Here is a 16124-nt window from a genome sequence, read left to right on the forward strand (position 1 = left end):
AATGGCTCTTCACCTTGCCACATGTGCCTTTCCTAACCTCTGCCAGGACGCAATGTTGCAAAATTACAACATTTTTTGTAAGATCGATAATAATGTAAGATAATCATGAAAATAAAAATGTTTAAAGCAGGACCTTCTAAGGAAATACCTGCTCATTTTCTAATCTATTCATAGTCAAAGCGGTGGGGGATGCTTGGAGATGGTAATGCTCTGGAGCAGGTGTGAATGTTCAGGGGTTTGAGGTGTGTTGTTGCTCAGGAGAGAGTCTGGTCCAGCTAGCCTTCCAACATAACCTCCCCTCCCCCGGTCCTCCTTCAAAGTTGAATAGGTGGCCCATTAGTGCAAACAAAAGATTGAGCAATGATGATGCTAATTCCCTGCACTGAATACCTGCAACTGCAAACATCTTCCAAAAGGCTTTTCATCACTCCCTTAGTTTTCCTCTTTAAATGTAGATTCACAGTAAGTAAATTGTGATAAAAAAAAAAAAAAACTGACAGTAGGTATTATTAGCTACAACAATTTATTTCCAGTTATAAAACGGAAAGGTGAAATCCGGCGATCTGATTGGCTGTTAACCGTGGTATAATGAGCATATACCACGGCTACTATTCTAACGCCTTATCACAGCGTAGGCTATCACTCCGCCTCAGGCACGTATGACTGGTATGAATGGAAGTTGTTGTCATGTATCCATGACAACGGACTGTTGCAGTCCGTAGCAAAAGACAGCTGATGTTTTTACGATGTTAAACGGACTAAAGTAGTGTAATTGACATGTTTAAGGTTAACTTTCACCTCCAGAGGGTTAACAATGGTAGAGGGGACTGAGCAGTGACAGAGGAAAAGACCAGATGCAGAGCTACGTGGAGCTAACGTCTGGAGACAAGGGACTATTTTTTTCACAGTGAGGCTATTTTATTGGATAATATGTATTTCTGGTTGAATAAAACTACATGAAATTGATGCGTATTCCTCTTTCATATTGTCATTATTGGTAACCGTTTTATAAAAGCAATTTATCACTCCAGGCCGTGGTATATGCTCATTATACCACTCTAAGGGGGAAGAACAACGCCCCTTAGAGTGGTATAATGAGCATAGACCACGGCCTGTCGTGATATATTGCTTAAATAAAACAGTGGCCAGCGCATCTCCAGTAGCTAGGTCTGTTATAATTTCACTTCTTAAATCAAACATGTACTCGTGGTTCTATGACTTATGTGACTTTCCACTCACTGTACTGTAGTGTATTCTGTGAGAGAAGCGCCATCTCCTGGTCATGTCATGTATTTCATTGAATGGGTGGAGTTCCAGTAAAAACTAGTCACACCCAGGAAAAGGAGGGGGTCACTCCAGCTGCTGGGACTTTGCTGCAGCTCTCATGGAGCTCTCATGGCAGCAGCATGGCAGCAGCATGGCAGCAGCATGGCAGGGGAATTCCATGGCTCCCACTGTAGCAACACAAAACACACACACAGAAATAGTAATGTTTCTTCAATCATTTCAGATTTGTCTAAACGGTGATAGGGCGTGAAAAATATGATATATAGCTAAACTCTCGTTCGTTACTATTGATCTCATTCAAATTACGTGCTGGTTTTCTACCAGGAAGTAGAATGTAAACAACAAGGCGATTCGGTCTATAGGTGGCCCATTAGTGCAAACAAAAGATTGAGCAATGATGATGCTAATTCCCTGGTTGAAGGCATGCACTGAATACCTGCAACTGCAAACATCTTCCAAAAGGCTTTCATCACTCCATTAGTTTTCCTCTTTAAATGTAGATTCACAGTAAATAAATTGTGATAAATAAATAAAAATTGACAGTAGGTATTATTAGCTACAACAATTTATTTCCAGATAAAACAGTGGCCAGCGCATCTCCAGTAGCTAAGTCTGTTATAATTTCACTTCTTAAATCAAACATGTACTCGTGGTTCTATGAATTATGTGAATTTCCACTCACCATAATGTACTGTATTCTGTGAGAGAAGCGCCATCTCCTGGTCATGTCCTGTATTTCATTGAATGGGTGGAGTTCCAGTAAAAACGAGTCACGCCCAGGAAAAGGAGGGGGTCACTCCAGCTGCTGGGACTTTGCTGCAGCTCTCCTGCAGCTCTCATGGCAGCAGCATGGCAGCAGCATGACAGCAGCATGGCAGCAGCATGGCAGGGGAATTTCTATGTGGCTCCCACTGTAACACTCCCAAAATAGCCAATTGTGGACAAGGCATCAATTTCATATTTAGTGCTTCTGCAAGATGTTTAAAAACAGATGGACAGACGAAGACCAAAACATGTGGGTCATGTTTGTTGCTGACATGCGACACCGGCTGTTGCATATGTCTGTGATATTGGACCCCCCCAAGACAAGATGTTTCAGACCAGGTTTGAGCTCTGTAGTTTAGTTTTAGTTTAGTTTATTTATTCATTTCATTCATTTATCGAGCATAAAACAATGACAATACTGTAACTCTTGAATGAAAGGGGGCAGAAAGAAGCCAACTTACATCGTCTACCCCTTGTTACGAAGAATTCATTCACAAATTAGATTGTAGGCCTACCTACATCCAAGCAAAGACACTTATGCACATGTAGTATGTGTAATACACCTTTACGTGTGGTTTTATTACATTTACACCAGGTCATATTTCTGAATCATGTTATTTTGAACAGTTTTTTTTTAAATATACGGTTTGATCTTGCTGCTTTGGTTTCCTTGTTCAGACTGTGACTCCTCTCTTGTTGGTTTGTTAAATATCTCTGTTCCCTTAAAATTATAATGAAATGTCATCAAATGTAGCTGAAGGAATATTGGATGTGTGTGTTCTCTATAATGCTTCCTACTAGTTATCCTTATGGCTCTTTGTTGTAAAATGAAAACTGAATGTGTAAATGATTTGCAGACATTTTATTTCATCATGTTTCAGTACAGTAGCTGAACAGAACAGAGCGTCTAGTCTAGACCCGGTGGCGGTCTGATATCTCTGCTATCTGGTTCAGTTTTTACTTTAACCACATCGGCCAATCACAGCGGAGTGTGTGTGTGTGTCACTGATAGAGTGTAGAGTAATCATCTGAATGATGTCGTTCTGGGTCAAATTGACCCAATTTGTTCCTTTCCTCCATCCTTCCTTCTTTCCACAATCCTTTTCCCCTTCCTTCCTTCCTCTTTTCATCCAATTGACCTGATCCATTCCCTCCCTCCATCTTTCTTTCCTTTATTTTTCCCTCCCTCCCTTCCTTCCTTCCCTTCATCCTTACTTCTTCTTCCTTCCTTTTTGACCCAATCTGTTCCCTCCCTCCATCTTTCTTTCCTCCCATCTTTTCTCCCATCTTTCCCTCTGTCCTTCCTCCCTTCCTTCCTTCCTTCTTTCCTTCCCGTCGTCCTTACTTCTTCTTCCTCCCTCTTTTCATCCAGTTGACCTGATCCATTCCCTCCCTCTATCTATCTTTCCTTCCTTTTTCCCTTCCTTCTTTGCTCCCCTCTTCTTACTTCCTTGAATGAATCTGTTCCCTCCCTCCATCTTTCTTTCTTTCTTTCTTTCTTTCTTTCTTTCTTTCTTTCTTTCTTTCTTTCTTTCTTCCTTCCTTCCTTCCTTCCTTCCTTCCTTCCCCTCGTCCTTATTTCTTCTTCCTTCCTCTTTTGATCCAATTGACCTCATCCATTCTCTCCCTCCATCTTTCTTTCCTTCCTTTTCCCTTCCTTCTTTCCTCCCTCCCTTCTTCTTCCTTCCTTGAATGAATCTGTTCCCTCCATCCATCTATCTTTCCTTGTGTGTGTGTGATAAAGGAGCTGTGATGGTGGCGACGATGATGATGTCACTGTACGTGTCATCACCACTGATAGTTGTATCACTCTGACCCTCTCTCTGATCGGCCAATCAGGACGCAGAAGAGCTGGACGACCTGTTAGTAGTTCTGTCTTATCGCCGACACACTGATGTTCTGTTCCTCAAGGACAGACGACACACACACACACACACACACACACACACACACTTACATACACTAACATACACTAACATACACACACTAATGTCCACTCACACACACACAATTATCCGTGTCCAACCGCATTAAGCAGTTTGAGAACAGGACGTCTGTTCTCCATCAGCTGACCGACACGTGCTGCCACTTCCTGTTGTCCTCTGAACCTGACACACACACACACACACACACACACACACACACACACACACACACACACACACACACACACACACACACACACACACACACACACACACACACTACTAACACACTAACACACACACACTCTGCCCTACAACAGAAGAAAGGGGTAAAACTCCTCAGAGTGCAGTTCTGAGAAAAATGAGTTTAAAGTATTTTTGTTGTCCAGTCGACTGTATTGAACTTAGGATTCTGAAAATTGGTCAAATCCTTGTTTTTGCAAGTTATTAGTCTAGCTGTGTAAACATATTTAACTCAAACTTCACATTTTACCCTTATTTCAGAGTTACCTCTGTCTGTCTGTGCATTGAGGCAAAATATAAGCTGGACATACAACACAAGAAAGAGGAAACTAACTCCTATTGGTTCATAATGGCAGCAGCCTGTTGTACAGTAGGGCCTGTTGATCATCTACACACAGATAGAAAAGGGTGACTCTAGTGACTGTTCTCTTGTTATTTCCCCACTGCTTTGGGGAGTTAGTGTGAAAACCACCCACAAATATATCCCAAATCAGATAATGTTGAGTCAAGATAGTTATCCACATAATGTAGCAGAACCTTTACTGTCCCAAAGATGACAAAATCTCATCTTTGACAAAAAATGAGTTACCCCCTTTCTTGCGTTGTAGGGCAGCGTATAGCTCCTGTTTGAACCGAGGAGTGAATGGAAGAAGCAGGATGATGAGGATGCACACACACACACACACACACACACACACACACACACACACACACACACACACACACACACACACACACACACACACACACACACACACACACACACACACACACACACACAGAGGAGTGATTGGAGAAGCAGCAGGATGAGGATGAGGAGGATGAAGATGTCTGTGCCTGACACAGGGGGCGGGGCCTAGAGACCGGTGCTGCTCTGCCATTGGCTGGCTGTGCAGCAGGAGGCGGGAGCTGCTCTCTGATTGGCTGTTTGCTGCATAAAAACAGAAAAACTTCAGAAGAACTGAAACTTTTTCATTTGCAGGAACTGGCAGCAGCTGAGGTACAGACTGTTTCTATTTCTACTGTTGGTCTCTACTGTCTCTACTGGTTCAGCAGCAGCTGAGGTACAGACTGTCTCTATTTCTACTGTTTCTATTTCTACTGTCTCTACTGGTTGTTTCTACTGTCTCTACTGTCTCTATTTCTACTGTTTGTTTCTACTGTTTGTTTCTACTGTTTCTATTTCTACTGTTTCTACTGTTTCTACTGTTTGTTTCTACTGTTTCTATTTCTACTGTTTCTACTGTTTGTTTCTACCGTTTGTCTCTACTGTTTGTTTCTACTGTTTCTATTTCTACTGTTAACAGTCTCTACTGGTTCAGCAGCAGCTGAGGTACAGACTGTCTCTATTTCTACTTCTACTGTTTCTACTGTCTCTACTGGTTGTTTCTACTGTCTCTACTGTCTCTATTTCTACTGTTTGTTTCTACTGTTTGTTTCTACTGTTTCTATTTCTACTGTTTCTACTGTTTCTACTGTTTGTTTCTACTGTTTCTATTTCTACTGTTTCTACTGTTTGTTTCTACCGTTTGTCTCTACTGTTTGTTTCTACTGTTTGTTTCTACTGTTTCTACTGTTTGTTTCTACTGTTTCTATTTCTACTGTTTCTACTGTTTGTTTCTACCGTTTGTCTCTACTGTTTGTTTCTACTGTTTCTACTGTTTGTCTCTACTGTTTGTTTCTACTGTTTGTCTCTACTGTTTCTACTGTTTCTACTGTTTGTCTCTACTATTTCTACTGTTTGTTTCTACTGTTTCTACTGTTTGTTTCTACTGTTTCTATTTCTACTGTTTCTACTGTTTGTTTCTACCGTTTGTCTCTACTGTTTGTTTCTACTGTTTCTACTGTTTGTCTCTACTGTTTGTTTCTACTGTTTGTCTCTACTGTTTCTACTGTTTCTACTGTTTGTCTCTACTATTTCTACTGTTTGTTTCTACTGTTTCTACTGTTTGTTTCTACTGTTTCTATTTCTACTGTCTCTACTGTTTGTTTCTACCGTTTGTCTCTACTGTTTGTTTCTACTGTTTCTACTGTTTGTCTCTACTGTTTGTTTCTACTGTTTGTCTCTACTGTTTCTACTGTTTCTACTGTTTGTCTCTACTATTTCTACTGTTTGTTTCTACTGTTTCTACTGTTTGTTTCTACTGTTTCTATTTCTACTGTTTCTACTGTTTGTTTCTACCGTTTGTCTCTACTGTTTGTTTCTACTATTTCTACTGTTTGTCTCTACTGTTTCTACTGTTTGTCTCTACTATTTATACTGTTTGTTTCTACTGGTTCTACTGTTTCTACTGTTTGTTTCTACTACTTATACTGTTTGTTTCTACTGGTTCTACTGGTTCTACTGTTTCTACTGTTTCTATTGGTTCTACTGTCTCTACTGTCTCTACTGTTTCTACTGTTTGTTTCTACTGTTTGTCTCTACTGTTTCTACTGTTTGTCTCTACTATTTCTACTGGTTGTTTCTACTGTCTCTACTGTTTCTACTGTTTCTACTGTTTGTTTCTACTGTTTGTTTCTACTGTTTGTCTCTACTGTTTCTACTGTTTGTCTCTACTGTTTCTACTGTTTGTCTCTACTGTTTCTACTGTTTGTCTCTACTATTTCTACTGGTTGTTTCTACTGTCTCTACTGTTTCTACTGTTTCTACTGTTTGTTTCTACTGTTTGTTTCTACTGTTTGTCTCTACTGTTTCTACTGTTTGTCTCTACTGTTTCTACTGTTTGTCTCTACTATTTATACTGTTTGTTTCTACTGGTTCTACTGTTTCTACTGTTTGTTTCTACTGTTTCTACTGTTTGTCTCTACTATTTCTACTGGTTGTTTCTACTGTTTCTACTGTCTCTACTGTTTCTACTGTTTCTACTGTTTGTTTCTACTGTTTGTTTCTACTGTTTGTCTCTACTGTTTGTTTCTACTGTTTCTACTGTTTCTACTGTTTGTCTCTACTATTTCTACTGTTTGTCTCTACTGTTTCTACTGTTTCTACTGTTTGTCTCTACTATTTCTACTGTTTGTTTCTACTGGTTCTACTGTTTCTACTGTTTGTTTCTACAGTTTGTTTCTATTGTTTCTACTGTTTGTTTCTACTGTTTCTATTGGTTTTATTGTCTCTACTGTTTCTTTCGTTTCTATTGATTGTACTGTCTCTATTGTTTGTTTCTATTGATATGACTGTCTCTGTTTCTACTGTTTCTGTTATTTCTACTATTTCTATTATTTCTACTGCTACTGTTTGCATTGTTTCTATTATTTGTATTGCCTCTACTGTTTCTACTGTTTATATTGTTTCTACTGTTTCCATTGTTTCTACTGTTTCTATTGTTTCTACTGTTTCCATTGTTTCTAATCTCTCTGCTGTTTCTACACCTTCACCTTTTCTATTTTTTTCTACTCTTCCTCTACTCCTTCATTTCTTTCTTCTCTTCTCTTCTCTTCTCTCACGACGTTCTACTCTTCCTCTCCTGGTCAGGTCCTTCTTCTCCTCCTTCTCCTCCTCCTCCTCCCTCAGCGTTTCTCTCCAACATGGCCGACTGGACCGACTGTCTACACTTCGGCGTCTCCATCGCCAAACAGGCCAGTGAGGTAAGAGACGCAGCGGCCAATCAGCTGCAGCCGCTGATGATGTCACTCAGGTTTGGAGCCGGGTCACCAACAGTTCAGCTGATAAAGAAAGAATAGCGTGAACACACACACACACACACACACACACACACACACACACACACTGTGCTGTGTGTCCTCATATGGCAAGCCATTTTAACATTTTCAGTTTTGCCTCTTGTCAAAAAGAACATTTCAGATCGACAACTATACGTTCTTCCTAGGACAAATGACGTCACTGTAACCATTCATGTGTATGGGGTTTGTCATTACAGATATCTATGATTCAGTTGCAGATATCCGCTATGTGAATTACAGATATCTGTAACTGAATTATGACTAGTACTAATTCCAGTTTGAGATATCTACAATTTGATTCGGACTAGTCATAATTCCAGTTCTAGATATCTTTAATTCACCTCAATTAAAGATATCTACATGTCCCTTTTCAGATATCTGTAATTAAGTTTTGACTAGGCGAAATGAAGTTGTAGATATCTCAAACTGGAATTAGTACTAGTGGTAATTCAGTTACAGATATCTGTAATTCACATAGTGGATATCTGCAACTGAACTGTAGATATCTGTAATGACAAACCCCATACACATGAATGGTTACAGTGAAGGAAGAACGTAGTTGTGGATCTGAAATGTTCTTTTTGACAAGAGGTAAAACTGAATTACAGATATCTTGAATGAAAAATCCAACTATTCAAAATGTAGTTAGGACCAGTCAGAAAGACGTTGTTGATATCTACAATGTTAATTCTGGAGAGTCAAACTTAGCTTTTAAATGTTAAATCCGCTTGTCATATCCTCAGGTCGTCATGACGGCGTTCCAGCAGCAGAAAGAGGTTCACCTGAAGAGTTCTCCGGCCGACCTCGTCACGGAGACGGATCAACGGGTCGAGAAGATTCTGATCGAGGCCATAAGGAAAAAATACCCCCAGCACAGGTTCTGTTGCTTCTGTTCTGTTGTAGTCCAGGCAATCTGGCTCATTTTGGACCCAGAAATAGAACTAATTGTAACAGAATGTTAGAACACCATACATCATTTCTATGAGGTGTCCAGAACAACATACTAAAAGTCCTAAGAAATCCTAGTTGGGGAAATATGTTTAATTCCCATCAATCCAACATTGATTTACTGTATAAAGTCTACAATACACCCCAATGGGGCTATTTTGTACCATAAGTCAATTAGTGTTGAGCTCATTTGCATATTGAAAATTAATTTTCCAAGAAACTTGAATACAGAAAATGTTACTTTTCATGTATACTTTCATTGTGTAAAGTTTCATTGTGGTAGGAGTAAAGGAAAAAAAAAAAAAAAAGCCTATTCGGGTGTATTTTGGGCATATTCCATTAGTGTATTGCTCATTTGCATATTCAAATTAATTAAAAAAAAAAACTTGTAATACAAAAAATGTTACTTTTCATGGATACTTTCATTGTGTAAAGTTTCATTGTGATAGGAGTAAAGGAAAAAAACAGCCCCATTGAGGTGTATTGTATTGGCATCATAGACTTTATAGTCCAGGCAAAATAGCGTTTTCCGACAGACTAATTGTAACAGAATGTTTTTCACCATACATCATTTCTATGAGGTGTCCAGAACAACATACTAAAAGTCCTAAGAAATCCTAGTTGGAGAAATATGTTTAATTCTCATCGATCCAAGATTGACTGTAAAGTCATATGGTCCCAATAAGGCCAGACAGCCATACATCCCAATGGGGCTATTTTTTTCCTTTAATTCTACCACAATGAAACATTACGCAATGAAAGTATAGATGAAATGTAACATATTTTGTATTACAAGTTTCTTGGAAAATGAATTTGAATATGCAAATGAGCTCAACGCTAATTGAGTTATGGCATATTTCTTCAACTAAGGATTTCTTAGGACTTTTAGTATGTTGTTCTGGACACCTCATAGAAATGATGTATGGTGAAAAACATTCTGTTACAATTAGTCTGTCGGAAAACGCTATTGGTTCTGTTGGTTCTGTTCAGTAACTGTTGGTTCTGTTGTGACCCTCAGGTTCATCGGCGAGGAGTCGGTGGCGGCCGGCGAGCGCGTGGAGCTGACCGATGCTCCCACCTGGATCATCGACCCGATCGACGGGACGGTCAACTTTGTCCACAGGTGAGAGAAGAGGCTCCGCCCACCCTGTGATGTCATCACGTTAGCTACATGGTAGTTACTAGGGTTGCAAAGGGTCAGAAAATTTCCAGTAAATTTCCGGTAAATTTCCAGAAACTTTCCATGGGAAGTTAAGCTGGGGAATATTGGAAATATTCCAAATTGGAAACTTTCCATGGGAATTATGGGAATTTATAGGAATTATTGGAAATTTATGGGAATTAACTGGAAATTGGGGGTAATTTAAATAAGTCATAAACAGACGTCCATGCAAAATAATACAATTAAAAAAACACGACATTTCAACAGATTTATTTGTGAGTAGAACGTTATCAAGTTTTAATTCTTGTATGAACAATCAATTCTTTTACTGAACAACAAAAACATGAATGTTGACTAAAATATTACTATATATATATATAGTAATATTTATATATACACACATATATACGTACATATTACTACGATGGTGTCTGATCATCTGCGAACCTCCGACTTTCATTCTTGATCAATGAAAACATTTTTGCCAAGTGTTTTCGCTTTTGTCCGTTCACCGTGCGCGCGGAGGCTCATGGGAAATGTGGTGAAAACACTTTGCTTTCCATAGATATTCAAGTGTACTTGCATTACATCTGGTTGATTTAGTTGCTACAATATATTTTTCACAACTACATTTAAGTTCCCTGTTAAGAAGGACCAACCTTCAATTTGGTAAATTTCTGATTTATTCCCTTTTATTCCCTTTTATTCCCGTTAATTCCCATGGAAAGTTTCCAACTTTGAAAATTCCCGGAATTTTACAACCCTAGTAGTTACAGTGTAACGGTGACGTCATCGTGTGTAACGGTGACGTCGTCATGGTAACGGTGATGTCATGTCATGTGTCTGGCAGGTTTCCCTTCGTGGCCATCTCCATCGCCTTCGCAGTCAACAAGCAGGTAAACTCACCTGTCACAGTGATGTCAGAGTGATGTCACAGTGATGTCACAGTGATGTCAGAGTGATGTCAGAGTGATGTCAGAGGGCGCCAACAGGAAGTGACTGACACCTTGTCCTTGTCCTTGTTGTTGTTGTCAGACGGAGTTCGGCATCGTGTACAGCCTCGTGGAGGACAAACTCTTCAGCGCTCAGAGAGGAAGAGGAGCGTTTCTGAACGGAGAGCGGCTGCACGCCTCAGGACAGGAAGGTGACATCACCACGACATCACACATGATGTCATCATGACATCACAGCACAGTCTGTTGAACAAACACTGAGACTTTACGTAATAGTGTTAAAGGGACAGTTCAACATTTAGTCAAATTGGCCCATCACCATAATCCCTATAGTCATAGCAGTAGGTTCGTTACCTTTAATTGTCGGTGCAAGCTATTTTTAGAACGGCGGAGCAGAGCCGTGAGCTGCTCATTCACCACGCTATGAGATAATAACACAACGTTACCACACAGAGTTGTTTTAGAGGGAAATACAGAGACTGTTGATGAAAAACTGTCCCTGAAGGCAACGTGCATCAGTGGTTTTACATGAATTTCCCTCTAAAACAACTCTGTGTGGTAACGTTGTGTTATTATCTCATAGCGTGGTGAATGTGCAGCTCACAACTTGTCCACCAGAGCGTTGTGGAGTTGTTGGATTGTGTATTTGATGAGTTTGTTGAGGGAAACCAAGAAATCCCATAATGAGCCTCCGTAGCGTAGCTCTGAGCAGCTCACGGCTCTGCTCCGCCGTTCTAAAAACAGCTTGCACCGACAACTAAAGGTAACAAACCTACTGCTATGACTATAGGGATTATGGCAATGGGCCAATTTGACTAAATGTTTAACTATCCCTTTAAAGTGGTATTATTACAGTGGTAGTGTTAAGGTGGTATTGTCCTGTGAGTGTTAAGGTGGTATTGGGTGTTCATTCTCCTGACTGCTCTGTGTCGTCCAATCAGACATCAGCAGGTGTGTGGTGGTGACGGAGATCGGGGCGGAGCGCGACGACCTCTCTCTGTCGACCATGACCTCCAACATCTTCAGACTGCTGAAGCTCCCGGTGCACGGGTAAGAACAGACTTTCTTTGGTACTTATTACTCTACTTGAATACATTTCCAAGACAAATATTAGTACTTTTACTGGAGTTAATTAGTAGTACGGCTGAAAAGTACTGGTTACTTTCAGGTCTTTTTCTAAAATCCTATTGGACACAAGCTGTGTTTGTCAGAGAAGGAAACCCTAACCCCTAAAAGCAGCACATCAGTGCAGCTGATTTAAAGTACATTTCAAAGCAAGTACTTTTTAGGGGTGGGAGAAAAAAATCGATTCACATAAATATCGCAATATCTTTTTTGACGATTTTTAAATCGATTTTTTTTTCAAAAATTATTTTAGAATTTTTTTTATTTTATTATTATTATTATTATTATTATTATTATTATTATTATTATTATTATTATTATTATTATTATTTTTAATATTGTGCAATGTGCATTTATTAGCCTTTTTACATCCAGAGAGTCCAGGTTTTGAAAAGGGTTTAAGTTCACTTTATAATGGAGTATGTTAATTTATAGACTCCTACAGTATTTGTGTGCAGATAAATGTTAAAAATGCTAAAGACTAAAAATCATAGAGAGAATCGGCAATATCGTAGAATCACAATTTAAATCGAATCGTGTGTGTGTGTGTGTGTGTGTGTGTGTGTGTGTGTGTGTGTGTGTGTCAGGGTGCGGGCGCTGGGCACGGCGGCGGTCGACATGTGCCAGGTGGCCACCGGCGGCGCCGACGCCTACTACCACATCGGGATGCACTGCTGGGACATCGCCGCGTCCGCCATCATCGTCACGGAGGCTGGCGGCGTCGTCATGGATACGGACGGTCTGTATCTGACGTGTGATGATGTCACTGTGACTGACCCGTGTGTATCGTACTGTAATTAGAGCGCTGTAAAAGAGTATAACGACAGCATTGGTCCAATGGCAGCGCCTCCTGGTGGAGGAATATGGGTTTTGCTAAAGAACTGACATCTCTGCATTGTTGGTGAATGAGCAGTGTGGTGTTTTCAATAATTTAAGGACATTTATAGATCACCCACGTTAATAGCATCATTGAGGATCCTTTACAGTCAGGGCCGTTGTCTAGGGGAGAAAGGTGATGATAACTCTAGGGGCCCAGCGCCCAGTGGGGCCCATAAAAAACCCCAGTAGTCTAATCTTTGTATGACTGATTTATTCTGCGTAAGACCCTGACTAATACTCATAGTACACTGTAAAAACTCTACATCTTTCCAAGAATATTTGTCTTATTTCTTGTCCAAATGTCTCATTTCTAGTCAAAACTAATCTCTTTCCACTTAAAATAAGACTCATCACCTAAAAATTAACTTGTTTTTAGATCATTTTCACTTAAATTCACAATAAATAGAAAAATCTGCCCGTGAAAGTAAGTTTTTTGTGTTTGTAATAAGGAAGAAAAACTTGCTCCACTATCAGATTTTTTCTACTTATTCCAAGTGAAAATCTGCTTGAAAGAAGTAAAAAGTGTCTAAAAACAAGCTGCTTTTAATGTGATGAGTCTTATTTTAAGTAGAATGAGATTTGTTTTGACTAGAAATAAGACAAATATTCTTGCTAAGATACTTGAGTTTTTGCAGTGTAATGCTGCATTAGCATCAAAACAAAGAAGGCTAAATAAAAAACCATAATACATACATAGTCTAAGAAAAAAAAAGGAGAAGTTAGGGGGAGGGGCCCGCTTTAGTATTCTTTAAGGGGGCCCAGAATTCATAGCAACGGCCCTGTCTAGTCGTAGCGCTCTCTGATTGGTCGCTGTGTGTGTGTGTGTGTGTGTGTGTGTGTGTGTGTGTGTGTGTGTGTGTGTGTGTGTGTGTGTGTGTGTGTGTGTGTGTGTGTGTGTGTGTGTTCAGGCTCGGAGTTCGACATGATGTCCCGGAGAGTGATCGCCGCCAGCTCGCTCGCCGTGGCGCGGAGCATCGCACAGACGGTGGAGGCGTTTCCCTGTCGCCGTGACGACGAGGACCCCAGCATCTGTGGGGTCGTGAACGGCGTCTAGGTCATGGATGTATTATGGTCTAGGTCGGCTGACAGGAAGCGTGATACGACGAGATTTTTTTTTTTTTTTTTCAATCTCAATTTTTATTCCATGATATGAGATGTAAAGACAATAAAACATGACAACTGTGACATCATCAAGTCTCTTTTTCTTCTGTTGGTCGCCATGGAAACAACTGAAATAAACAAAGCTGCATGAAATCGTTTTTAAAGGGGTAGTAAATATTTATATATTTTTTGGACCCGTCAAAATGTATTAAAGTTTATTATTTAGGCCTACTATAAAGAAAATGAATACTTTTATTCTGCACCCTCTAGATATTCTGTGGATGCATTATTGTTGAAAAATGAATCCTTTTGATTAAAAAGTTGTAGCTATAACCTTTAAAATGTTTGAACACGTGTCACCAGTATATTAAAGCAGAAGTGAGTGATATATTTGTGTTAATATAAGTCTTAAATAGTTGTATCTTCCGACAGCAATCACTTACATAGAGTGTTTGGACTGAAACACGGGTCTGTCAGTCACTCTGCTCTGCTCTGAGCCCAGGAGAAAACATTTATCGTATCCTACAGTTTTTATCCAATGAGGAGAGAGAACGGCATGCAGGGCTGTGTGTGCAGCCAAGGAACGCCGTGAATGTGGTGACGTAGGGACGAGGACTGTTATGGTGCGTTCAAGGAAACTCGTATTTTTCCGACCGTGAAGTGGTACCAGTTCGATCTGGTACGATTTCACGGGTCGGAAGTTATGAGTGGCCGTTATAGTGACTTTCACCGGTAAAACAGGTCGGAAAAACACGAGTGGGTTGCCTGGAACGCTACAAAGTCGTAAGTTGTGACTTGAAGCTGTAATTTATGATTTCAAAAGCCTGCCTGGAACGCAGCATTAGCGAAAACGACCGGATCACTCACTTCTGCTTTAATAATATAATTAATAATAACTATAATATATTATTATCAGTGTCATTCATTCACTTCGTTTTTGTAATTCACATTTTAGCTACTTGTCATGTCTATCTATCTATCTATCTATCTATCTATCTATCTATCTATCTATCTATCTATCTATCTATCTATCTATCTATCTATCTATCTATCTATCTATCTATCTATCTATCTATCTATCTATCTATCTATCTATCTATCTACTGTATGTGTATGTACGGGGTCTCCCAGCAGGGGCCGCTGTGCTGCAGCGCTGCATTCAGAGAGGAAGACTTTATATGACGGCTCCTATAAACAATATTTTTCTGGGAAATGTTGATGTCACAACTAACAAATGCACAAATAAATACATTAGAAATCTTTTGGTAAATGTAACTATTCCTTCTGCTAATATATTTTGGAAATCTCTCTATAGGGATGTGGAATGCATGTGGAAAAATGTGGTTGATAAGTAATACATTTTTCATAAATAATAAAATCAAGGAGGTATCCTTTAAAATTTTGCATAAAATTTACCCGGCAAAAAAAACCATTAGAACGATTCAAACTGGATATTGTCTACTCCTGTGATTTCTGTGGTTTGTATGATGAATCCATTGTACATTTATTTTTTCATTGTTTATATTCTCAAATCTTTTGGTTGAATGTACAAAACTTTCTTGAAAGAAAAACTGGTCACTCAATACATCTACATGAACAGGACATTTTTCTTTATTTTGATGATAACCAAATGGATAATAATGATTTAATTTTTTTTGTACAACTTGTTTTATTTTTAGGAAAATTTCACATAGGCTACACAAAAGAAAATGGACTGACGGAAAAAAACAAACTTTGCACTTTTTTTGAAAGAGCTTTTTCAGTATGGCACCGACACCAAAGGACTTGAAATACCAAAAGCGTTAAAAACCAATTTTATTTTGGATAAGTATTTATTTATTTAATATGATCTTCTTTACTTCAATGTTTTTTTTTATATATACATATATATATATACATATATATATATAGATTTTTTAAATATATATATACATGGTAAGCATAAACTCTTTGTATATTTATATATTTTTTAATTTTCCCGTGGCACAACAGTATTGTTCTGTACATATGTGTTAATAAAGTTTTTAAAAAAAATTCAGAGAGGACGAGGAAGAG

At 39.1% G+C, this 16124-nt stretch overlaps 1 protein-coding gene across 6 annotated transcripts; it reads left to right on the top strand.

Moving 5' to 3' along the window:
• The first annotated feature begins 5171 nt into the window (after window positions 1–5171).
• Window positions 5172–14133, top strand: LOC311000450 (inositol monophosphatase 1-like). Of its 6 annotated transcripts, XM_083991168.1 has the most exons (10): window positions 5204–5284; window positions 5543–5562; window positions 7693–7805; window positions 8645–8778; window positions 9868–9972; window positions 10862–10907; window positions 11047–11155; window positions 11906–12014; window positions 12677–12828; window positions 13877–14133. In XM_083991168.1, the coding sequence occupies exons 3-10, from the start codon at window positions 7746–7748 to the stop codon at window positions 14020–14022; spliced, it is 861 nt and encodes a 286-aa protein (XP_083847294.1). In that variant the 5' UTR covers window positions 5204–5284; window positions 5543–5562; window positions 7693–7745; the 3' UTR covers window positions 14023–14133. The 6 variants fall into 6 exon arrangements, with proteins under 6 accessions (XP_083847296.1, XP_083847292.1, XP_083847297.1 ...); XM_083991170.1 differs by lacking the exon at window positions 5543–5562 and having other exon boundaries at window positions 5172–5284; window positions 7732–7805; XM_083991166.1 differs by lacking the exon at window positions 5543–5562 and having other exon boundaries at window positions 5188–5293.
• Window positions 14134–16124: the final 1991 nt, after the last annotated feature.

Source organism: Trachurus trachurus (genome assembly GCF_905171665.1).
Source record: "Trachurus trachurus genome assembly, chromosome: 17".
Classification (NCBI taxonomy): Eukaryota; Metazoa; Chordata; class Actinopteri; order Carangiformes; family Carangidae; genus Trachurus; species Trachurus trachurus.